This window comes from Monodelphis domestica, chromosome 5 (genome assembly GCF_027887165.1).
Source record: "Monodelphis domestica isolate mMonDom1 chromosome 5, mMonDom1.pri, whole genome shotgun sequence".
In the NCBI taxonomy this organism is placed as follows: domain Eukaryota; kingdom Metazoa; phylum Chordata; class Mammalia; order Didelphimorphia; family Didelphidae; genus Monodelphis; species Monodelphis domestica.
This window is the reverse complement of record NC_077231.1, coordinates 46,145,634-46,171,553: the sequence shown is the minus strand read 5'-3', so window position 1 is coordinate 46,171,553 and position 25,920 is coordinate 46,145,634. Positions and strand designations below refer to the sequence as shown.

Genomic DNA, 25,920 nt, shown 5'->3' with positions numbered 1-25,920 from the left:
AATATGAATCCAATTGTGAACCAAAAGGAGAGACAGATTAGAAAAGTAAAAATGATAGGAAACTTGTGAGAAAATGACCGTGTCATCTTGGAGTTAGTAAGTAACAAAGAAGGAAACACTGGGCATAGTTAGGAAACTTTAGAAAAGATTTTAAAAAGCTGACAAATATGGTAGGCATGATCTAATCACATGGAACTCAAAATGAAGGCCCAATGGGGGTAGAAAGATCTCAAGCAATCCACTAGCATTAAATTAAATTTCTATTATGTATCAGGCACAAATAATATAAAGACAAAAAAAAAGAAATGGCCTTTGCCTAAGCGCACCAGGAAGAGGAGACAAAGAAAAAAAATATTTATCAAGCACCTACTATGTATCATCTTCACCCAACCCTGTAGGCTAGATGTTACTATTATCACCACTTTATGGATGAGGAAGTTGAAATAGACAAGTTTGGTGACTTGCCCAGGATCATTACACAGCTAATAAGGGTCTGGGGCTGGATTTGAACTCGGGTTTTCCTAACTCCAGGTCTAGCACTCTATTCACTAGGTCACCTAGTTGTCTGTATGTAAATATTATAAAACATACACAAAAGAAATACATACACAACCTCTTCTTTTTTAAAAGCACTAGCAGTTGAGGAGGGTGGAGGCAGTCTCATGTAGGTGAGGGCTGAGTTTGAAGGAAACTAGAGATTCTAAAACATGATGCTGAAGAAGGAATTCATTCTAAGCATGACAGGCTAGCCCATGCTAAGGGATGGAGACAGGACATAAGTATCATGTGTGACAAACATGAAGGAAGATGATTTGACTAGACCATATAGAACAAGGTAATACATAACAATGCTACAAATGTGGGATGTACTTAGGTTGTGAAGAGCTTTAAATGCAAAACTGGGTCAAAGAAACTTGGTTAAGAAGGATATAAACTCCAAAATGGATGAGGAGATACATAATATTAGGTATTCTCTTACTAAATTCAAATTCTCAAGTCCAGATTAATAACACAACCCAGGACATCAAAAGAGCTTGCAGGTAGATTCCCTATGCCACTGTTTTAGGAACACGGAAATTTTGTAGGCAATGCTAGAAAAATACAAGTAAATAGTTTCCTGATTTTCAAAAACAAAAAACAATTGATTACACAACTATTAATTAGTAATCTTGATGAAAATCCCTGGCAGAAATCTAGAAGAGATTATTAAATGGATTGAGAGCACTTAGAAAGGGAAATGATGAGTATAAGGAGCCAGAAGTAAGGAGCTTGGATAACAAAAGTCAGTCATTGTGAAGATTGCATTTAGTTATTTCCTGATTTTAACAATGAAGATACTTAGTCTAACAAAATCAGGGGGATTGTGAATGCTCCACCCTACTTAGACCGTACTTTAGGGGAAGATAAGGTTGTAATCTCCTGATTGAACAATGAAGGTACTTAGTTCTCACCTTATAGTGAAGCTACTTTAAGTTAAGTTTATTTTAAGATCTTAATACAAAAAGGTGTTAAGTAACTATGAAGGTTAAATTAATCACAAAAAGATTAAGTAACTCACAAAAGGTGAACTTAACAAAGAAGTGTTAAGTAACTCAAAAGATATAATCTAATCAAAGACGATGAGAACTATAAAAAATATGGGCATTTAGAGAAGGAGACACAAGAGTGAAAGCTCTATATATTTGGCTCACTTCCTCTCTTGGGCACTTTTCTGGTGGCGAAGAGTTGGCTGGTGGCAGCATGCTGGGCCTTTTGGCATCTTAGCATGGCTACAAGCTGTTGTTCGGTTCGGTGGTGAGTTTCTGGCTGAGTTTTCCTCCTTTACTTTCCAACTTTATCCTCTTAGAATCCTCTGGTCTCCTTCAGAGACCTAGAGGTGGGGATTTTAAACTCCCCCTGGCACAGGCCAGGCAGGAGAAATCCTATATCCTTTTCCCTCCTTCTCCTTAAATTCCTTCCCTCTATTTTATTTGAGATTTCCTTTGGTGACCAATTAAATCTAGATTTTAAGTCATAACCCATAAATTATCTTTACATCAGTCAGTAATCTCTTATTAATCACTTACTATGTGCCAGGCATTGTACTAAGCACTGAGGCTACAAAGAGAAGCAAAAGACAGCCCTAACCTCAAGGAACTCACAGTTTAGTCAGGAAGAAAACAAGTTAAAGATAAATGATTTTATACCATAGGCAAGACTTGTAAATATGACTTCTTTATTCTTAAAATAGTAAGAACTAAAACAATGTTTTAGGACAATTAAGTTGACGGTTATATTCAGGATATATTAGCAGGAATGACACTGGAGATAGGAAAGCTAGTTAAGATACTCTATGAAAGTGCAGACATAAGTGCTTTGGCTATGGCAATGACATCATGAACTGAAAGAAAGAAAAAATGCATGCAACATGAAGAAAAGTCAACAGGACTTGGCAACTGAGTGGATATAGCAGAGTGGGGGAAGCAAAGTAGAGGAATGAACTGAAGATGAATTGAGGTTTTGATCTTGGAAGAATGAGTATAGAGTACCACTAACAAAAGCAGGAAAGTCAGGATTTGGAAGGAAAAAGAGAAAAAAGAGTATGTCAAGTTTGAGCTGAGAGACACATCCAAATGAGATGTGCAGCAGGCAAAAGAAAACACAAGTCAATCAAGAGGAATTTATAATGTGGTATTTGCTTTTCAAAATCCCCCTATTGAGCTCAAGCTTTTTTGGTTTAAAAAAATAGGACCTGATATGAAAAGGGAAAAAAATAACAGACCTGAAATGCTACTTAAAGCTACACCAACAACTTTATAACATAATTGGGAATAGTCTATTAATATGTTCCTGAAATGGTGTTTATAAAGCAAGGTTTTGTGTGTGAGCACACATGTATCTATGTGAGTGAGAAAGATGAGATATGTCACATTTATACTTGTTTTATATTTAAGAAACATATTCTCAGAGTATATTTTTTGTTGCTCCTAAAGGAGACCTCATAAAAGGGACTAATTCATTTGAATAAAGACTTGTGCTCAATGAATTTTAAAGTATCTTCCAACAATTTTCTTCTCTCTTTTACCAATATGTCTGACTACAGCACTCAAATATTTCCTTTCAGCTCTTTCTGATGTATTGGCTCTAATCAACTTTAGGTTAACAGTCCTGACAGTTAAGCCTATTAAAAATGACTGTGCTCTGAGTAAAAGGTTCTCCAACCACATATACTCTATGAGTTTGGTGACAGATTGGCCTCTTTTCACTCACTTCTAGGTTCTATAAGGTTAACATATATGATACCTGGATATTATTACATAAATAAAACTTATAATTAGGGTCGGAAATTTTACTTACCTTAAATTTGCTTCGATGATTATCTGGGACAGTTTCTTTATCTGGACAGCTACAACAGCTACCCATGACTTCTTTAGAAGACCATGTGATCTCTATATACAAGGATGGTTCAGAGAACAATTACTAATATTATATATCTACTCACAGTTTTAATTTTGTTTGATTTGATCACTGTTTTCTCATTAAAAATCAAAGAAAACTCATACTTGTCATAAAATAACTTCATTACAATGTTTTCCTCATTTTGAAAATATCTAATAACAAGAACCAACAAAGGAGCAAAAAGAGTGAAACACAATCACTTCTCAAACTAAATAGTTTGTACATAAGAGATTTTGCCTAAATGAATTTCCTCTTTCTATAAAACTCTTTTCCATATAAGGAATCACCAGTCAATTTCCAGATCATATAAAACACTGTGAACATATATACCATCGAAGACACACACTAGCGAAGATAGAAAATTCCATGTCATTGACAAATGAGGACAATGATTTATTGGAACAGGATGAAGTTCAACAGAGGCAAGCAAGAGTGTTTATAATCAGGGATAAAAAAGTGACTAAAGAGAAGACAAAGAATAGACTAAAACATAATGAGGGAAGAAATCATTCCAAGTGCTTTCCTTACAACCATCTTGTGAGGCAGTAAAAGGATAGGAACCTATTTCACAGAGAGGATGAGGAAACTGAAACTCGGAGCTAAATGCTGTGCTCACGGGCCTATTGCTATTGCTATTAAATGCTGAAGCTAAGATATTAACTCAGACCTCTTAGATCCAAGGTCAGTGTTCTTTCTAATTAATATACGATGCTTTCTTGCTACAGAATTCCTCCAGTTTCAGAGTCAGAGAAGCAATAATGCCAGTTTGGTAGTGTGCTCTCCCTGACAGGTGTGCTTCCCTTGTTACTTCCAGAACAAGAAAGTCTTTGGGCGACTGACAGAGGCAGACATCATCTGTTAAAGAGCATTTCAATAATATAACCTGGAGATGACTGGTATGTTGAAAGAGGCAGCAGTTGGGTCATCTTAGAAGCTGAAGTATACAACCTTCTTTTTGTATGCAGCTTTGTATAACTGGAAATGTTCCACCCCCCCACCCCCCATGTTTAAATTTAGAGTTTAAAAACACATTTTGGGAACAACTTGAGAGTAATTGATGTTAGGAATTTAATAGTCTTAAACCTCAATATGAGGAAAGACAAAATGAAATACCATCCCTGCCTTTGTACTCTCAGCAATAAGCTCCTCAGGATCTCTACTCTACTTCTCCAACCCCTAACTGTGGCTCTAGTCCAAAAATTATAAGTTCCTTTCCTGGTACCACCAAATATCAATCTACCACTAATGTTCCCGCCAGCAGGGGGCTCTCAAAATCTTTTTTAGAAAGAAGAAAATCCTTACATCTGGCACTCCCTCAAAATGCAACCCACAACTCGCTACTATTATGAAACTTAAGGCTACCAAAACCCATTCCATGAAGTTACACGGTTTTTCAAGCTTGGGTACTTTGTTCTATAATTGTGTGAGTGAGAATAGGATAGTGAGGTCTCCTGAAAAAGATTCTACCGCATTTTGGTCCACCAAAGTACTATTGGGGGAATTTCCACTGACCAATAAGAAGCTTTTCCTTCTTCCCTAAAAACAGTATAGAAATTCTATATAGCTTCTCTTCCTTTAAATAATACTCTTTTGCCATTTCTCCCACCTAGCCTTTATCAAAAGCATGCCATAAATCAGGATTTTCATAACAGTAAATGATGTGCAAGTAATTAAAGAAAAATCAGTCTTGCTTCTAAATGTGATACTTACTTTAAAGTTATAAAAACAAAAATTAGGTTTAAGAAAACCTCAATAAGCCAGTTATGACATTTTTAAAAAGAGGGTTACCAATATTTTAAATGGCAGCTGCATTAAAGAAATCAAAAGCCTGAATTAAGTTCTTTTATAGGAAGCCATAAAAAAAAAATCCTTGACTTACCTAGATCTGGCCATCAATATGCTTAACTTCTGCTGCAACATCAGGACTTTAATCATACTTCAAAATACCATGCTTTGTTTGCTTGCTTACATAACCTAGGAATATTAAAAATAAGAGATATCAGAACATTCTTTAAAATAAATTATGTGAACATTGGGAGTTTTATCAATCTTATCTGGATTCCAATTCAAAGCCTCAAAATTCTAAACATTGTGTTTAAAAGAATTAGACACCAAATGTCTGTTAAAGTTTTCTCAGTTTTTCCATTTTTCTATAATGTTATGTATGCCCATCAAAAAGTAGCCTTTTTCAAACAGAGAGAATAAAGTCTGATATCTAAGGCGCTAAGGACTAAGTTGTACTCCATTGGACACTAACCAGCTGAACGGCATTGGGGTTTAGCTTTTCTCAAAGGGTATGTTACTGAAGTTTCCCCAGGTAGACCTTCAGACTTTGGATAAATAATCAATATAAATTTCATGTGAGCAATAACTTCAAGAATCATTAGAACAGCTGATGTCTTAAGAGTTACATTATTAGTTTAGGCTCCATCAGTTCTGGCCTGGGCTAGTGTGATAGCATCCTTAATTTATCTTACAGTTTACACCCTTTCCCTTATCCAATCCATCCTTCACAACTACCAAAATGATATTTCTGAAGCACAGGACCATGCCTTTTCCCCACCTTAAGGAGATCCACTGGTTCCCCTATTATCTCTGAGATCAAATATAAACTATGTTCCATACTCAAAGCACTCCAGCCTACCTTTCTCAACTTAGTGCATACTACTTATTGCCACATAGTCTCCATTCCAATCAAATCATCCTATTTGCTTTTCCTCATATACTATATTCCATCTCTCACCTCCATGCTCTTGCAAAGGCTGCCCCTGATGCTTAGAAATCTATCCCTGCCTTGCTTTTTCTACCTCTTAAAACTGTTAGTATCCTTCAAAGCTCAAGTCATTTGCCACTTCTCACATGAGAATGGTCATTCTGGATCCTTCCAACTATCCTTCTCCCCTCTGAAATTACTTACTACTCCCTATTTATTCATAGGCGAACATGTTACCATTGGTAGAATGCAAGGTCCTTGAGAAACTCCTTGAGTTTCATTTTTATCTTAGTCTAGTGATCGGATTCAGTACCTTATTTAAGGAAAAACTAGCCTTGTCTGATTAGGATAGGTGCTGATCCTAAGATACTCTGCCTCTCAGAAAAGGTCTCCTATTTGACTGAAGAAAAATGAAAGCCATCCACTGTAAGTTCTCTCTTCTCTATTATTCTAAATCTCAAAGCCCCTCTACATGTTCCTTCTATTTCCCAAGTCCAGTAGCGCTATAAACCAATTATAGGCCTTTGACCTCCTAACTTCTCAAGGAGTACACACTTTTTTCTCCTCCCTCCTCTCTCTCATCTTTAATTTTTTTAACCACATAGTTCCTTCCTGTCACCCTAAAAAAGCACCTAGGTTTTCCTAAAAAATCTTTATTTCACTCACCAATCTCCTCAAAATAACACATTCTATTTTTCCTCTCTTTCAAAATGATACAATTCTCATTTAATTCTCATTTGCTATTTGGATTCTTCCATCTTCTATTTTCTCAATCCTTTGCAATATGGCTTTTGTCCCAACCACTTGACAAAAACTGCTCTTTCCACAGTTACCAATATTCTTTTAGTTATAAAGTTCAAGATCTTTCTCGATCCTCATCTTCTTGAATTCTAACACAATAGATCTCATTTTTAAAAAATTTTAAAATGGTTACTGCTCTTCCCTGGTCCTTTTCTTAGCCATTTTATAGCTCTTTCTTGGACTTCTTTGCTAGATTACCACTATCCATATATAATCCTCTAAAACTGAGTGTCCTCCAAGATTTGGTCCTGAAGTCTAATGACCCAAGTTCAAATCAGACCTTAGACACTTACTTGCTGAAGGACCCTGGACAAATCACTTAAACTGTTCACCTCAGTTTCTTTAACTACAAAATGAGATAATAATAGTACCTACCACAGAGGGTTGCTGTGAAGATCAAATGAGTAATATTTGTGTTCAGCACAGTGCCTAGAATATAAATGATTGTTCTCTTCCCTCTTTCCCTTTGTCTTTTCATTGTACCCTATCTCAAGTCATCTAATTTCTATGCAGATGACCCCCAAAATCTATCAAGCTCCATTCTGTCTCGTTTCTAGGCACATCACAATCCTGTAGTTTGGCCTCTTATCACTTTTCCTATGGACTAGTGCAATGGATTCCTCCTAATCTCTCAGCATCTATCTCTGTGTTCCTCAATCTATCTTCTTCACAGCTACTGAAATGGTTTTCCTGAAGCATAGGTCTGACCATGCCACTACTCTTACTGAATCAGCTTCACTATTACTTCTAGAATCAAATACAAAGTTCTTTTCATGGCACTTAAAACATTCCACAACTGGGCTCTGAATAACCTTTATAGGTTCACAAACTCTAGAGTCGAGCCCAACTGGCCTTATTGCTCCTCATAAATGGTAGTCTACCTTTGGCTTACAAGACTCTGCACAGTCTGTCCCCAATGCCTGAATGCACTTCTCTGAAGCTTAGAATTTCAACCTTCCTTCAAATCTTCCCACCTCCTTCTGGAAGGCCACACTAGTTGCTTCCATTCCCAGTCCCCTACCCCAATAAATACATATTTGTTTTGTATCTGCTCACATGTGTATAGTTTGTCTACCTCAATACGATGTATGATCCTCAACAGCAGGCATTATTTATTTTTGCCTTCATATTTCCAATGCACGGAGTTGGCACTTAAAACATATGTGGCTTTTAATTTAATTTTTTTATTGTTAACAAATATCAAATAAAACAGGTATGTGTATATAAATATGCACTTTGATTTTCTATAAAAATATACTATTTAAGATATGTAGCTCGACAAAACTGACCTACTTTTTGTGACTCTTTCTGGCCCCTGGTAGTTTTAACTGGTATGGCACTGAATGATTAAAATTAATTTAGGTAGTATTATCACTTTTCTTATATAGGTTTAGCCACCACTTGAGCAATTAATATTTCTCCAATTACCTAGATTAATTTCCATGAGGATTATTTTGTGCTTTTTACTCTTGATAGGCTTCCAACTATGCTATATTCTTTAACTGTTCTGAATAGAATTTCTCTATCTCTTTCTGAAGTTTTGCTGTAAAATATAGAGATGCAGACTACTGATGTGGACTAGACCCTGTAAATTTGCTGAGGTTATTCTTTTAACTAATTTTTAGTTGATTTTTTTTAGATTCTTTACATATCATTTGCAAAAGTAATACTCTTCTCACTTCTTTGCCATGCTTATTCTCTTGATTTTTTTCCTTGTCTCATTGCTAGGGCTAGTATTTCCTTTTTTAATTAAAATTTTTTCAATTATCAAGCATTTTTTTTTCTCCTTTCATCTCCCATTCCTGCCCACAAGAGAAATAAAACCCTTAGTTACAGCCAACTAAGTCAAATCCCATATTGGCTGTATGTGTCTGGCTCTGTATATTAGTCCTTCACCTCTCAGGAGGTGGTAGCATTCTTCGTTGCTGTAATTCTGGAATCATGATTGATCATTTTGTTGATGAAAATCCTTAAGTCTTTCAAAATTGTTCATTTTTAAAATGTTGATGTTGTGGTAAAAACTGTTCTCCCAGTTCTACTCACTTTATTATGCAGCTGAAACCATGCATTTCTTCACTTCTTATATCACAATTATAATACATCATATTTACATACCATAATTTGTTCAATCATTCCCCAAATGATGGGTACTCACTTAATTTCCAGCACCTTGTCACCACAAAAAGATTTTTTAAAAAGAGAATAAATGTTTTTAGTATGTATAGGCCTTTTCCCTCTTTCTTTAAACTACATGGGGCTTAGGAGTGGTATTGCTGAATCAAAGGACATGTACAGGTTAGCAATTTTTCTGGGCAGATTGCTTTCCAGAATGAGTGGACCAATTCATAGTGCCACCAACAGTGCACTAACGGTGCCCATTTTCACCAAGGTTCCTCTAATATTTGTCTTTTTCTTTTGCTGTCATTTTGTTAAGCTGATAAATGTGAGGCAGAACCTCACAGTTGATTGAATAGGAATTTCTCTAATTATAAGTGTTTTGAAGAATTTTTTTCAAATGGCTTTAAATGGCTTGGATTTCTTCTCTTGATTGTTCACATCCTATGACCATTTAACAATTGGGTAACAGCTCTTATTCTTCTAAATTTGAATCGGTTCTTTATATTATCTTGAAAATTAGACCTTTATCAAAGCAACAAGCATTTATTAAACACCTACTATATGCGAGGCATTCTCCTAAGTGCTGAGGATAAAAGGAGGCAAAAACCATCGCTGGCCTCAAGCAGCATTGTTCATAAGAGATATCCAGGATAAACTGGACTTTTCCTCTTTATTTCTATTATATCAGTTTTTAGGTTTTTAATTATAATCCCCTCCTGCTCTCTTTTTCATCATATCTATTTTTACTATTGCCTTATCTGAAATCAGGATTACAAGGCTCTAGTTATTATATGTCTGAGATATAATAGATTTTGCTTCCACCTTTTATTTAATGTAATTTTGTGTAAATCTTAAGGTATGGAGTGCACCTGTTCTCAATACTATTTTGTTGTCTGGATTCAGCTTTTCTAATCTATTCTGTTTTCCGCTTTATCTTTAACATTAAGGGTAGGCTCATTCCAATTATGTTAACAGTTGAGTGTTAATTGTATATTTTCTTCCATCCTGTTCTTTAGCACTTTATGGTTTGTAAAATGCTTTTCAAAATTGTCTTATTTTATCTTTACAATAACATAGGGAGGTCATTTGAACCCAGTTCCTCTGACTTCAAATCTGGAGTTGTTTTCATTACTCAATGTTCCTTTTACAAAAACTTCCAATTATAAAATGTCCTTCTGTAATGTGACCTTAGGTAACTTTAAGATAACAGACAATAATAATTCTTGCCTTGCTTATTTCACAAGGTTGTTGAAAAGATAAAATAATAAATATGAATTTTCCTTAATAAAAATAGAAGTCATTTTAATAAATGTAGCATTATTACTGTAAGAACTAAAGAATAGAGACATCTAGGTAGCACAAGAAAAATAACCAGGACTGAAATCAGGGGAACCTGGGTTCAAATATGATACTCCGATACTTCCTAGCTGTGTGATCCTGGGCAAGTCATTAACTCCTGCTCCGCCTTTGAACTGATACTTAGAATCAATTCTAAGCCAAAAGGTAAGAGTTTAAAAAAAAAAATCAATGTCTGGCCTAGGTCACAAAAACACTATAAGACTTAGTCAGGACTTGAACCCAGGTCTTCCTATTTAGATTTTCAAATCAATAAACATGTATTAAGCTCTTACTATGTGTCGGGCACAGACAAATACGAAAAGTAGATAGTCTTGGCCCACAAGAAGCTTACAGTCTCATAGGGGAAGACAATACAAAAGGAAACTGAAAAGTTGCGGAGCATGAAGAGCATGATGATGGGGGAATCTATCCAAGAGAGTAGCTGGTGGAACCGATGGGTCCTCTCTGAATGGAGCTTTGGCTATGCCCTCTGGCCCTCTGATGAGGGGTACTGATGAGTTGGGAATCCCAAAGCTCATGTAGTCTCGGGGATGATGGACTTCCTGGGAACATGGCAATGAGCTCTTTGAATCTGAGGAGGCAGGGGCCACAGCTCCCAGCTCCAAAGTCAGGCCACTTCTCATGCAGAAGATACAAGTCATAAATAATAGTGAGGACTGAAATCCAGATCATCTTCTATCTTAAATTATTCTGACCCAAAAATCTGGAAGTGACCACCTTTGGGGATGGAGAACATCCTGTACCGGTGAGACATGGAGGGGGCTGCTCCCCCCCACCAATGTTCACACACCCCAGCCCTCTGCCCAAAGGTAATGCAGGGACTCACAGGCAACTAGAAGGTGCAGTTTGGGCACACCATCTCCAAAAGGTTTGCCAATGCTGGCCTAGACTGTCCAACGGGTACATGTGTGGAGGTTAGTCTTGTAAAACTGCTCTTCCTGCCCCTTTTCTTAAGAGAATGCAAAGTCCCTTAGGGCAGTGATTCTCTTATTTTTGTTTTTGTACCCCAAAGCCTAACAGAAGAGAACAGCATCTTGTGTGAAGGAAGTGACTGAGGGGATGCTGATGTCAAGGAGGGAATCTAAACTCTGGTGCCCCCTGGGGTCAGCAGGAAAACCAGTAATGGAGGTGGGGACAAGAAGCAGGTCAGATGTTCCCTAGGCAGCCCCCCCTAAGGCTCATAGGCGGAAGAAGCTGGCTCTTGAGGCATAACCTGTGAGAGTCACTGGGTAGAGAGAAAGTTAGATAAACTAAGGCTGGACCAGATTTTGCTCTCTTCTACTTCCCTGTTGGGGTGACTGGGGTCCACTGGCACTACTGTAGTAGTATAGGCTGAAAGCCAAGCCAGTTAAATGGAGGCTATATATTAATCCTATCTTTAAGAATGATTAATTTCCCCACTCTTCTCTCATCCTCTCCTTTCTGATTAATAAAAATATTAAAATATAGAGCCAAATTCCATATTTTAATCTTAACACACAAATTCTTGATTGATTGCTTTCTTTTTTTATGCATTGCTTATAGATTGGCTCACTGATTACAGAGGGATATGTTTTAGAATGAAAGTACAAAAAACTAAGATATACACTTAAATTTTTTAACAAGAAAAAAGAAGCAATAATCACCTTTTTTAAAAACCCTTACCTTCCATCTTTGAATTAATACTATGTATTGGTTCTAAGGCAGAAGAGTGGTAAGGGCTAGGCAATGGGGGTCAAGTGACTTGCCCAGGGTCACATAGCTAGGAAGTGTCTAAGGACAGATTTGAACCCAGGACCTCCTGTCTCTAGGCCTGGCTCTCAATCCACTGAGCCACTCAGTTGCCCCCAATTATCACTTTTAAAATGACAGATCTTAGGACTACTTTCTCAAGTGTGTTTTATATAGTATGTCAGGCTACCTTCAAAGCATAATCTATTATTAACATGAATCAGAATAAATGTTCCCTTCAAATGCAGCCAGGCACTATGCTATGTTTGATTCTCACAACAACTCTGGGAGGTAGATGCTTTTATCATCCTCACAAGGAAACAGAAGCCAACCGAGTTTAAGTGACTTGCTCACCGGTCAAACAATTGCTGGGGACAATTGGTGTTGGAGACTGCATCTGAACTCAAGACTTCTTGATTGCAGGCCTAGAAATGCGCACCACTCAACTACATATCTAACAGTACTTAAAAGTCAGTCAGTGATATTTTTCACATATAGTGAAAATTAAATGTAGTCATTTTAATTATGAATCTCACAAAAATAAAACTCATCTAAATTACTTAAGTTAGTACTAAATGAGAGAATATTTTTATAATCTACAAAATACTTTCCTCACAGACACCCTCAAAGGTGCCTAATTTCTTCCCATTTACGTGAGGAAACTTATTAGGACAGTCTCACAGCTTCTTAGTAACAGAAAGAAAGAAAAAAAACTTGAGCCTAGACTTTCTGACTCCAAATATGGTATTCTTCATACACGAACATAAGACATTCATACAAAGAACATAAGACAAAACAATTTAAAGAGGATGGGGGGCAGGGGAGGGGGAAGCTCCCAGAATCTAATGACTAAAACTAGAAAGCTAAAACAGATAATTCTAATGAGAAAGACCCACTATCATCAAAATGTTGTGTTAAAGGGGCAACTAGGTGGATAGAGAGCCAAACCTAGAGACAGGAGGTCCTAGGTTCAAATCTGTCCTTAGACACTTCCACTTGTATGACCCTGTGCAAGTCATCTAACTCCAACTGCCTAGCCCTTACACATTTCTGTCTTAGAATGGATACTCAGAAGGTAAGAGTTGTTTATTGTTTTTTTTAAAAGAGACAAGGGATGAACACAGGAAAGACAAATTCATTCTCAGACAGGATACAAATCATTCTGAACCACTGATCCTGATACTTTGCCCTTAATTTTCCAATCATTTCACCAAAGATATAAAAGGGGGAAAGAGATCAAGTTCAAAACTGTTCACTTGACTACTTTAATCAATCAATAAGCATCCAAGCACTGGGTTTAAGTGCTGGAGATAGAGGAAAATGAAAGTATGTCTGCCTTCCAAGTAGCTAACCTTCTAATGAAAGAGACTATATATAATATATACAAAATCCATACAATGTAGCTTTCAGGAAAGAGTACATTAGCAGTTGAGGGCAACAAGAAAAACTTTATATAGAATGTGGCACTTCTGAGTTGCTACTTAACAGCAACTCCTGGAAAAAGTAACTGGAAATAGTGCTCGTAAATGTCTTTCCTCACCTCATCCCCCTTAAATATCTGTGACTATTGGTTAACTATGTTACAGAACCTGGAAAACTAAACTACGTTATTAAGATTGATATAAAAACATGGGCTAGAGTGCAGGAAATAAGTCAAGAATTAAGAAGAAAAATAAATAATAACAGGATTCTGGAGGTGACTTTCTATTCTGACAATGTTCTAGGCGAAAGCTGTCAGGCCAGTCCTAGAGTTAGTTGCATTTACCTGAAATATATGAATTGCCTGTGACTTTCAGTCCAAATAGGAAGTCAACTTATTTAAGTAGAAAGGTGGCATGTTAGCATTAATAAATGAAAGCAGATCTGGATTAACGGATGTGAAATCAAGACCAAAGTGGGTTTGTAAAAAGAATGAGGAAATAGAAGTAGCTGAGAATTAGAATGAAAGCAAGCATTTGTGAGCCATATGCCATTTAACAAAAGCATGGAAAGAATGGTAGGGATACTGAACTGATTCAACTGAGCACAATTCTCTTGTGCTCCCAGGTGCCGCAATGCTGTATCTCAATCAGCAGTGCGTGTCAATCATGAATGGACAGTGGAGTAAGAGTAAAAGGAAGAAGGGTAGAGCAAGATGGTTCAGTGGATTGAGAGCCAAGTCCAGAGACAGGGAGTCCTGAGTTCAAATGTAGTCTCAGGCACTTAACTGTGTGACCATGGGCAAATCACTTAACCCATAGTACCTAGCATTTACTGTTCCTATGCCTTAGAACCAATGCCCAGGATTGATTCCAAGATGAAAGGTGAGTGTTTAAAAATGAGTAGATGAAGAAGGCATCCAAGTTAAAAACCTGGGACATGGGGAGATGGCAGTATCCTCAATAGTAAAAGGGACATTTGGAATGGGGGGGGGTGTATGAGGGAAAGATTAAGAGTTCCATTTTGGACATGTTGCATTTGAGGTGTATACTGTGTAACCAGTTCAAAGTATTCAAGCAGGCAAATCGAGGTAGGGGATTAGAATTCAGGAGAGAACTCAGGAGGGAGGCTGGTTATATAGATTTGAAGATTTTCTGCAAAGAGAGGACCATTAAAACTCATGGGAAAGGGGGCAGTGGATTGAGCTGCCTGTGGATTGAGAGCCAGGCCTAGAGACGGGAGGTCCTAGGTTCAAATCTGGCCTCAGATACTTCCTAGCGATGTGACCCTGGGCAAGTCACTTGACCCCCATTGCCTGGCCCTTACCACTCTTCTGCTTTGGAACCAATACACAGTATTGGTTCCAAGACGGAAGGTAAGGGTTTAAAAAAAACAAACAAACAAGCTCATGGGAAATAATAAGATAACCAAGGGAGATAGCACAGAAAGGAAAGAAGAGGCTCAAGACAAAGCCTTGGCAGATGCTCAGTATTGAGGGGGTATACAAGGAAGAGGACCCAGAAAATGAGGCTGAAGAAAAGTGGACTCTAAGAGAGAAAGGTGGAAAACCAAGATAGATTTCACAAGTATCCCATAGTAAAAGAGCTCAATGGGAAAGGGAAAGGAGGCAGAGAGGAGAGTCAAGAAGGATAAGGATTAAATAAGATTTGGCCCTAGATGTGGCAGCCAGGTATTACTTATCAGAGAGAAAGCTCTGGAGACAGGAAGACTCATCTTCCTGAGTTCAAATTTGGCCTCAGACATTTATTAGCTATATAATCCTGAACAAATCACTTAACCCTATTTACCTCCATTTCCTCATTTGTCAAATGAGGTGGAGAAGAAAACAGCAAATAATTTCAGTATCTTTGTCAAGGAAGCCCCAAATGAACAGGTCACTAAGAGTTGGAAAGGACTGCAAAGGGCAGAAGAGCAACAACAAAATTGGCTATTAAGAGTTCATTAATAACTATAGAGAGAAGTTGTGGATAAATAATGAGGTAAGAAGCAAGATCACAGTGGACTTAGAAAAGGAAGAAGAATTAGAATTAACTAAAAAATTTTTTATCTGATCCACAAATATAATGTAACTCAAAATAATCATTTTCTTTACATCTACATAGATACAGTACTGTTTCTGTGTGTATACAGTCAATTCTTAGCATTCTCAGTAATTACATTCTATATAGTCATCAAAATACTGAATCATTCACTGCTCCCGAGTTAGGATCCTGTGATCCTCTTCAATGCTTTTTCATACAGATCAGTGAATTTCCTTCTTTTTCTTCTGGATATATGGTATTGCTGATTCATTAAACTGACTTGATGGCCAATAGCACTATAACTCATGCCTGAATGAGGCTTATCAAACATACATATTTTCTCTCATCTTGCACTAAGGGACACTAGACAGCACAATGATTGGGGGCCATTTTAAACAGCAAAATTTATAACAAAAAGCAAAAAGTGCAAACATAGCATGAAAAAGCAATGAAAATAATATGTTTACAGTGGAAGAGTTTGAAACAAGAAGGCACTGTCATCTTATTCAATGCATTGGACAACTCAATTTTTCATCATTCTGTCTGAATGTCTGAAAATAACAAACATGGAATCACCAAGTGTATTTATTCTGACGACACAAAAAATTTTTAGCAAGTAACTGAATTTTCAAATATAGACTCTGAGAATAATGAAAATAGACTGCATGACCAAAAGAAAGCTACATTTGCTCTAGAAACAATTTTTAGAAAAACGTGAATTGGGGTTAAAGAATATTAAAATATTGAAGCTGAAAATTTTTTCAAGATCATCCGGTCTAATTCCTGGTCTCTTAACAGTCCTTTAAAAACCTATAAAAGATATTTGCTCATTAGGTTCAATAAGACCCTGTAGAAGCCTTAAAACTATCAATCAGTCTTTTAAAGAAGGCTCTCTGTTCCTATCTAGACTGGGATATCATGGACAATTCAATATTTCAAATCAGTGTAACAAACGCTAAGACACTGCTATGTTCAAAGCACCATGCTGTTGGTTCTTACATTTGGACAACATATGAACCCTGACCTCAAGGAGTCAACAGTCTAGTCAGGAGGCAAACATTAAAAAATAAGACAAAATAGTGGCAGGGGCATAGTGAAACGGTGCAAATTAAAACAACTTTAAGATACCATCTCACACCATCAAACTGACTAACATGACCAAAAAGGAAAATAACTTTTGGGGAGGATGTGGGAAAACTGAGACACTCTACAATGCTAAAAGAGTGTAAGCTGACACAACCATCTTGAAAGCAATGTGGAACCACACCCAAAAGAGCCTTAAAGTCATGTGTATGTTCTAACCTAGCAATACCGCTACTGGGCTTTGATCAAAGAGATCAGAGATAGGGAGAAAGGAACTATCTGTAGAAAAATATTCATAGCAGCTCTTTTTTGTGGCGGCAAAGAATCAGGAACTGAAGAGATGTACATCAAATGGGACATGACTGAACAAGTTGTGGCATATGAATGTGAAGGAATATTATTGTGTCACAAGAAATAACAAACAGGATGAATTAAAAAAACCTAGAAAGGATATGAACTGATACAAAGTGAAGTGAGCAGAACAATGCAGAGAACAATACAATTTGTTTTGCTAAACTATATTTATTTGTTATAGAAAAGGGCTTTTACCAAAGGTCAGAGGAAATAATTAATAGTAGCAAAGCGAAAAGAAGAGAAGAGAAGAGAAGAGAAGAGAAGAGAAGAGAAGAGAAGAGAAGAGAAGAGAAGAGAAGAGAAGAGAAGAGAAGAGAAGAGAAGAGAAGAGAAGAGAAGAGAAGAGAAGAGAAGAGAAGAGAAGAGAAGAGAAGAGAAGGGAAAGCTGTTAAGTAACTTGCCCAATAAGTGAATACCAATAAGTGAAGACAAATTTGAAGTCAGGCCATATAGACTATAGGCCTAACCCTATCCCCTATGCCATATATGGCATTTTCTTTTTCTATCTTTTGTATATGAAAATGCTTATGTTTGTGGAAGACTATCAGAATCTTAATCAATCTGTTCACTAAACTCCTATGATATGTCAGGCACTCTACTAAATGCTAGGGATACAAAGAGAGACAAAGACAGTCCCTGTCCTCAAGGAGCTCACAATCTAATGGGAGAAATAATAGACAAACAAATGCACACAAAGAAGCTACATAAAGGATAAACAGAAAATAAGTGAAGGCACAAGAATGAAGGATACTCAAGAGTTGTTTTAAATAAATGCTCACTTGATTGGGAAATGAATAAATATTCAAAGAATATAAATAAGCTGTTTTCAATATAAGGAATAAATTCAAGTTGTCAGCAAACACATAAAAAAAATTTCAAATCATTAGTAAGAATTGTTTTCATTCATTGCTAATTAATTCTAAGATTGCAGCTCATCACCATCAAAGATCTGCAAAGAAGATAAAAACGAATATTTTTGTGCAATATATTGTGCATTAAATTGTAAGCTCCTTGAGGACAGGGACTGCCTTGTCTTTTTTGCTCTGGGCACAATCTGGCACACAGTAGATAGGTCCAGTATAGCATGCTTATAGAGTTACAGAAAAAACAAAGCTGGAAATGAAATTAGATGATAACCAGATTTCAAAGAGAATTCTACAGGCTAAGATGATAGACTAAAACTAGTAAGATGAAATCTAGCAGGGATAAACATAAGTCTTGATTTAGGTTCTATAAATTAACCATGGGGTATTGGAAATTTGGTATAATGTGTTAATTAAAAAAAAAAAAGATCCACAAGTTTTGGCTTGGGTACAAACTGAATATAAGCAACAATGTTAACATGGTGGCTAAAACAGCGCAGATAATCTTAGGTTAAACAGAAATATACAGTCTAGATGGATCATTTTCAATTTACATAGTAGTAAGAACATATCTGATTTAGGAGGCAACTAGGTGGCTCAGTGGATTGAGAGCCAGTCCTAAAGACAGGAGGTCCCAGGTTCAAATCTGATCTCAGACACTCCTAGCTGGGTGACTCTGGGCAAGTGTGAATCTTAAATCTGCCCAGACTCTACCTTAGAACATTTGATTAAGGCTATTCCCCTATTGTAACAAATGGAGGTACTTAATCAGGAATGTATTGAGAATTTTAAAATTACTCCACCCATACTTAGACAGTGCCTTAGGGGAAGATAAAGTTGTAAATTCCTCACTGAACAATGAAAAGTCCCCAACTCATACTTATAATGAAGCAAAAAAAAACAACCCTAAGCTAGGTGGTCTATTTTTAGATCTAATACAAAAGGGTGCTAAGTACCTATAAAGGTTAAATTAATCACTAAAAAGGTCAAGCAACTTACAAAAGGCAAGAGGTGTGAAGTTTTAGTCTACTCAGAGAAGGTGATAACAAAAGAAGATGTGAACTAAGAATGGACAGCCCTGGGGAAAAGTCTACTGTGACTGGTAGATGTAAAAAATTTGGGGAGGTGACATAAGAGAAATTTCTCTTTAAAAGGAGCTGGCTCTCTGAACTTAGTTGGAGTTGGGACTAGCTGGAGTTCGCCGTGGAGGTTGGAGTTTGGAGTTAGTTGGAGGAGCTGGCTCTCTGAACTGAGTTCAGGAGTTGAGGATTTCAGTGAAGGACTGGAGTTTTGCTTTAGGATGATCTTGTGGTGAGTGATAAAAGACTGACTAGTCTCTCTTAAGGCTCAGGCCTAGGCCCTTCCTACTATTTTCTCTTATTCTCTCTCTCTCTCTCTCCCCCTTTCCTTAATTCCTTCATTTGTATTAATTAAAATCTCCATAAACCCCAGCTGACTTGGGTATTTTCATATTTGGGAATTTTTCCCATGGCGACCACTTATTTTTTATTTAAAACAATACACTAGAAATTATCTTTACAGTTTTGGCAATTCACAGTCTTGGCAAACCATATTTTCGCGGTTACACAAGTCATTTACCTTCCATAGCCCTTACGGCTCTTCTGCTTTGGAGCCAATATGCAATATTGATTCTAAGATGGAAAGTATGAGTTAAAAAAAAAGAATATACCTGACTTACCAGAATCCCAAAACAGACAGACATTGGTCCCACCTCACTACTGTTTCTGCCAGGTCCCATTTCTACCCCAACTTCTACCCCAGAACTGCTTAGTCGGGCCTACTGTAAGGGTACAGATACTCCTGAGTCCTTCAACACTAGATCATCACTGTAGGCATCTATAAATTACATGGTTTAAAACCCCAAGACTGCAAGGCAAGACAAGACCAAGAGCACTCTTCCCCAGAAATCAGGTTCAATTCCAAATGTCAAATTTATAAACAAAAATTGGATCTCTATATGATCCAGACTGTATGTGCAGGAGCTAATAACAAGCCTGGCCCACTAATAAATTATACAGGATCTCTAACCTGTTCAGTTTCCAACTTGGAGACCCAAAGTCTCACCATACTGATGCCAGACTTGGAATGACTACCAGACTGGCATTACCCATTCATTGCAGCTTAGAATTCCTGAGACTGGCCAGTCTCAGGAGTTGGGATCACAAGCTTGAGCCATCACACCACACTAAGTGCCATATTTTAGGAGGGACCCTGAAAAACTAGAATTTATCCAAAGGAACACAGCCAGGGTGATTAAGAGGAATATTTGTCATATGAGAATTCTATGACAAAAAAGAAAAGGCTTCTAGAAATGTGGGGGAGGTGAGAGATAATGTTCACCTTCAAATATTTGAAAAGATTTCATCTGGAAATCTGGAATTCAATTTGGAAACAGCCTCTAAGCTGAGTAAGACAAAAATTGGACCAAGTTAAAGTTCTGGAGGAAAAGATTACAAATCAAAGTTCTAAGGAAAGAGATTATAATTCTATATCAGGAATGAATTTTTAATCATTAGAATAATAAAACTGTGCCCCCTCTTCCCTACCCCAATGGCTCCCTGTCAGTATAAGTTAATACACAGTATTAGAGCACTCTGAAGCCTGGAAAACACTTGGTCACAACCTTGTGAGGCAGTACAAGCCTTATTATCCCCATTTTACTGACTAAGAAACAGTGTCTGAGAGGTTAGGCAGCTTGCTATGAGCACACAGTTAAAAAGTGTCTGAGGCAGGATTCATTCAGACCAGAATGTCCAAACTGCAAGTTTAATACTCTATTTCCGACAGCATTCAATGATGACTTTCAACATTTCTCCTAACTCTAAGATTCTATAATTAATCTTAATTTCAAACACTAAAATCATCTGAAATGTTTTTGAATAAAAGGGACAAATGTGAGTATGGGGGAAAGGGTAAGTGAACTTTTTAACTACTTAAAGAAATGCTTTTCTTCAATATTATCCACCAAAACAATACAGAAATCAGTCATTTTCCTTAGACCTTCAAAATAATTCAATACTCCTTTGTTAATACCTTTTTATAATAAAGAATTTTTAAAAAAATTTTGATCTTTGGTCTTTTCAACTGCTTACCTGATTTTTCAACTATTGTCAAAACACATTCAGAATTCAAAGCATATATTTTAAAAAATACCCTAGATATTAGGTGTTTCACCATCATTTCTGATAAGTAAGCAGTGCTAAGTGATATTCATTTGTAAAATTATTCAAATTTGAGTATGCTATGTTCTACACTTTGCCAAGAAATTCCTAGGATTTCAAGGATTTTATCTGGAAAAACATATTAAGTCATTAAAGTCAGGAAAAATTCCACTGTAGGACAACCCCAAATCATGTTAACCAGTATTCTGGGAGTTGATTACAAGTCTGCCTGTTGAACAAAGAAAATAATCTTCAAATGTCATTTAAATAATTGTTACAGGGTTGATAGCACTAATATAGCAATGTTTAGGGTGGGAATCTCCTAGGTAGCCTTGTGAGAGCTCAAGTAGGTTGTGTGATATATGCACTAGTCAATAACTGAAATAACTTAATCCCTTTCTGACTGCTACAGACATTTAAGATGTCAAGGTGAAGTATGTATTTTTATATTTTCTCAAAAATTAACAGAAATAATATATATATCTTATTAAGCCATGAACTCACCTCAATTCTTTTTTAAAACCTTTCCAATTCTCTCAATTTCTAAACTCCAGATCACAGAGACTTAAACATCAAGTTATTTTTCTCCTATAATTTATTACAGAAGCAAATAATAAAGCAGACTGGAGAAATGTGGAATAAAATATTTTCACCTATGCAACCACTGATTCCTCCTTAACTTTAAAACATAGTTCTCTTATGATTCAGGTTTCGCAGGAATTCTTGGGTCATTTGTGAAGAATGACTTCAGGAAATAAGAATTAAAATGAGTTTTCTCAAAATGTCTCTCCAGGTCCTTTCTCCATGGCAGTTAACTTACTTAGTATTTTAGAAAGGACATTCTCTAAGTATTTTCTATGCTTCACACAAATCTCATATGACAATTAACTGAATCCAGATGATAGTTAAACTCCTCTCAAGATTCTAATTTCTATTTTATATAGCTATAATAATAACGAACATTTTCATATCACTTTAAGTTTTATAAAGTGGATCACATATCTTATATCACTTATCAGTAATAGTATCTGTCTGTGAGGCTATTTAACCTAATATTACACTGATAATTTGAATAAATATATTTAGCAATTTATTTCTAGTGTTTCCATGCCACCAAAAGAAAATAAATACTAGAATAAACTTTTAAATTCTCCCCAGAACTCTATGCCATATATTCAATTGCCTACTGGATATCTGGCATCCTCACAAGCCCTTTAAAGTGAATGAAACTGAGCTCTTTTCTCATAAATGTATCCCAACCCTTACATTCTCCATTTTGACCCAATCTTCACCCAAGAATTGTAACCTTTTTCATCATTTTTTCACATCCAAAACTTCTCCCCTTCATTCCCATTTTTCAATTTACTCAAAAACACTTGCTTAGTCCCTCTTTTACTCTCACATTAGCCTTATTTTCTTGGCTCCAGTTTATGGCCCTTTTTTCAGTCTGTCCTTCATGCTACTCTCTCAAGCAATCTTTCTAATATCTCTTAACATGCCATCTCTCTTTCTGAAAACTTTCAGTTGCTCTCCATTATCTATTAAAAACTGTATAACTGTCTGATCCTGGCATTCAAATACCTCCATAATCAAGTACCATCCAATTTTTCCAGGTCACACTGCTCCCCTTCAAATATTCCAAATGACACCCTAAAACTGTACCCACTCTCCATACCCTATTCTCATCCTATTCTCTATCATCTACAAACCTTTGATTATTTCTTCTCCTAGGCTGAGAATAGATTTATTCCCCTAATCCATCCTGCCCCCTAAAACTCAGTCTGTTGAAATGCTTTCCTTTCATTAAGAGTGAATTCAGGTGCCAACTCTTCCAAAACGACTTATTTAATATTATTTCAATTTTCCTTTATCACCCCCTCCAAATACGACACACTCCTTTCCTCAAAATTTTCATAAAACTTTCTCTTTTTCACCAAATTCACACTCAACTGCATCTAAGTTATTTGTGGACAAATCTCTCTCATTAGAGGAAAAACTCCTTGAGAATAGGTTATATGTTATATCAATCTTTATATGCACAGCACTAACACAGTGGATTGAACATAATGCTTAATATTTATTGAAATTTATTGAATTAAAATAAACAACTAAACTCCAATGATTCAGATGCAAGTCTATAAATCACAGGCAATGAAAGCTGTCATGAAACCCTCACCCTTTTAAAACTTTCATTAAAGTGTAGTATTGCTTAGACATGTACTAACACCATTTTTATATGGGGGAGGGAGGGTATCTGGTGCATTTTGCACTTCCTGAAAGTGTATGGTCTTTATAGGCAAATAAAATGTCTTTTGCTAAAAAAAAAAAAGTTTCATTAAAATTTCTATTAGCAATTCAAGGGCTGTATGTTGTTGAAAAAAACAGTAACAAGCTTACTCATATATTTTCTGAATTTCTGAAGCATGAATAAATGAATATTTAAACAACAACCTATTTGGATTTTGACATTATGATCTGGTTATTGCCATGGTCCACTTTTTCTTAGTTGGTGAGAGTAAAGAATCTGAAAACTCCCATTGAGAGTGGACTAGACTGGGCTGCATCTTCTTAGGAACTTTCGGTGCTTTAATCATTGTTTGGTAGAAAGGCTTTTTTTTACTTTTTCCATAACAAAAATTAACCCAAATGTTCTGTAATTCTGTGAAAATGTTTTTATGGTGGCATTGAGAAGAGGTGAATTTGCAAAGACTGATGTACAGTAACTAGTTGTTCTCATAACAGATACACTAAATGTGTGTTTGCTTTGTTACTCTTTATACTTGTGAAACAACATGAAAAGCTCTGTTCTGAAGCTCTTAAAACCTAAATTACCTCTTAAAGCTTCTCCAAATTTTTGTTGGATCCAGATAGTCCTGAGAGTTGAGGACAGTTTTCTGAGCTGGACCTCTGAATTTATCACTCACCAATCTACTTTTGCTAGCCTTGATATACTGATTCTTTTGTTCAAATATGATACATTTACTTCAAGCCAATATCTTGCCCTTAAAGATTCTATCAAAAGAAATCTCTTAATTAATCAAAGAGTAATACTTATGTATAAAAGTGTGCAACAAAAACTATGCTTGGGTAAATTACTATGGCAACAGACAATATCAGAATGAATCTATACAAAGGAATGCAGTCCACTTTCAGAGTAGAGACCTTGGGAGGTTACATTTATTCCAAAGCTGCTACTATTTCTCAAGTCATTTTGTACTTCCTCTTTTTGGAGTGGCCTTTAAAGTATATAGAACATTGACCTGAATATTCTCAACTGAAATTTTCAAGTCATTTTGATTTTTTTTGAAACAGACAAAAATCATTTGGAGACAAAACAGGTGAGAAATGGGGAGGGGAGGTTAGAAGGGAGGGGATGGCGGCGGCACTGGAGATGATCATGATATGATGATTAATGCAACTTGGGCTCAAAAACAAGATTCTGACTCTGTACAGGAATGTAATATAACTGGTTTTCTTGTATTGACTATGGATTGGCTCTGAAGTGATGTTCTACAAACATTTTGAAAAAATGGCAACACTACTGCAGTAAGTGAAAATAAAATCACTGATTACTACATATGTTGACTGGCCAAATATTAAAGAAAGTCTTACCTGTGAATTAGTGGAACCTGAAGCAAATGAATTCGTTACTGGTTAGGAAAATAGTGCTACACTAACAAATATATAAGCCTAAGAATAATTCCCAATAGATAAGAGATCAAAGCACATGAATAACCAGATTCTCAAAAGAACTCCAAACTACAACAACCACGTGAAAGGCTGTCTACATATCACTAATAATGTTTCACCCCAAACTAAGCAACCTGACAGAAAAGGCAAAAATGGAGAATAATCAATGATGAAAGGGCAGTGAAAAGAGCGGCACACTAATATTCTTAATGAAGTTGTGAATTAACTCAAGCATTTTGGAAAGTTATTTGAGATATTAAAAAAAGAAAATTTGTCCATACCCTTTGACCCAAAGATCCCAGTGCTAAATATATTCCCAAAGAAGGTTTCAAACAGAAATAAAAGGTTCCATATACATCAAAATATACCACAGCACTTTTTGTGATGGCGAAAAACTGGACCAAAGCAGATGCTTATAAATTGCAGAATACATTGTAGTTCATGAATTTAATGGAATTTTACTACATCCTAAGAAAAGAATATGAATGGAAGAAATGTAGAAGGAATATGAAGTCAGAAAAGGATGAGAAGACTTATATAAATTTCTTAAAAGTGAAATAAGTGGGGACAGCTGGGTGGCTCAGTGGATTGAGAGCTAGGCCTAGGGACAGGAGGTCCTAGGTTCAAATCTGGCCTCGGACACTTCCTCACTGTGTGAAAAAAAAAAAAAGTGAAATGAATGGAACCAGGAAAAGAGTACAATGACAATGCTAGTATAAAAGAAAAGAATAAAACAAAGGAACAAAACATAATGTCATTACAATGACCAAGCTAGTATCTTGTTATTTTACTTCAGAGGTAGGGAGAGAAGGGGACGGGAGAGAGGGAGGTGGGGAATACTGCAGACACCATCAAGTTTTGTTGATGTGTCAATTATGCTGACCAACTTTTAAAATCTGTTTCTTTTTTAATTTTTTGTTTCAAGTAATGTTCACTGGAAAGGAGGAGGGATGGTCTCTCCCCATTCTCTCCCTCCCAATCTTCCACCCCAAAGAAAAAAGACCCATCTTATGACTAGCTATCACAGTCTCAACAAACAGGTTCATATATCAAATACCAACAAACAGATCCCAATATCCACATCCAAAAATGTGTTATTTTGTACCTTGGATCCATTGCTTCTTTGTCAAGAAGTGGGAAGTATGCTT

The 25,920-nt window shown here is 36.3% G+C and overlaps 1 protein-coding gene across 4 annotated transcripts in view; it reads right to left on the bottom strand.

The window, feature by feature from the left end:
- FRS2 (fibroblast growth factor receptor substrate 2) overlaps positions 1–25,920 on the bottom strand; it is a 128,307-nt gene that overhangs the window by 13,430 nt on the left and 88,957 nt on the right. For all 4 annotated transcript variants that reach the window (XM_001362695.4, XM_056798449.1, XM_016425660.2 and 1 more), the window contains 2 exons: positions 5,318–5,412; positions 3,337–3,428 (listed from right to left, as the gene is read on the bottom strand). In XM_001362695.4, the coding sequence (XP_001362732.1) occupies positions 3,337–3,402 (66 nt within the window). In that variant the 5' untranslated portion in view covers positions 3,403–3,428; positions 5,318–5,412. The remainder of the gene's footprint in view (positions 1–3,336; positions 3,429–5,317; positions 5,413–25,920) is intronic.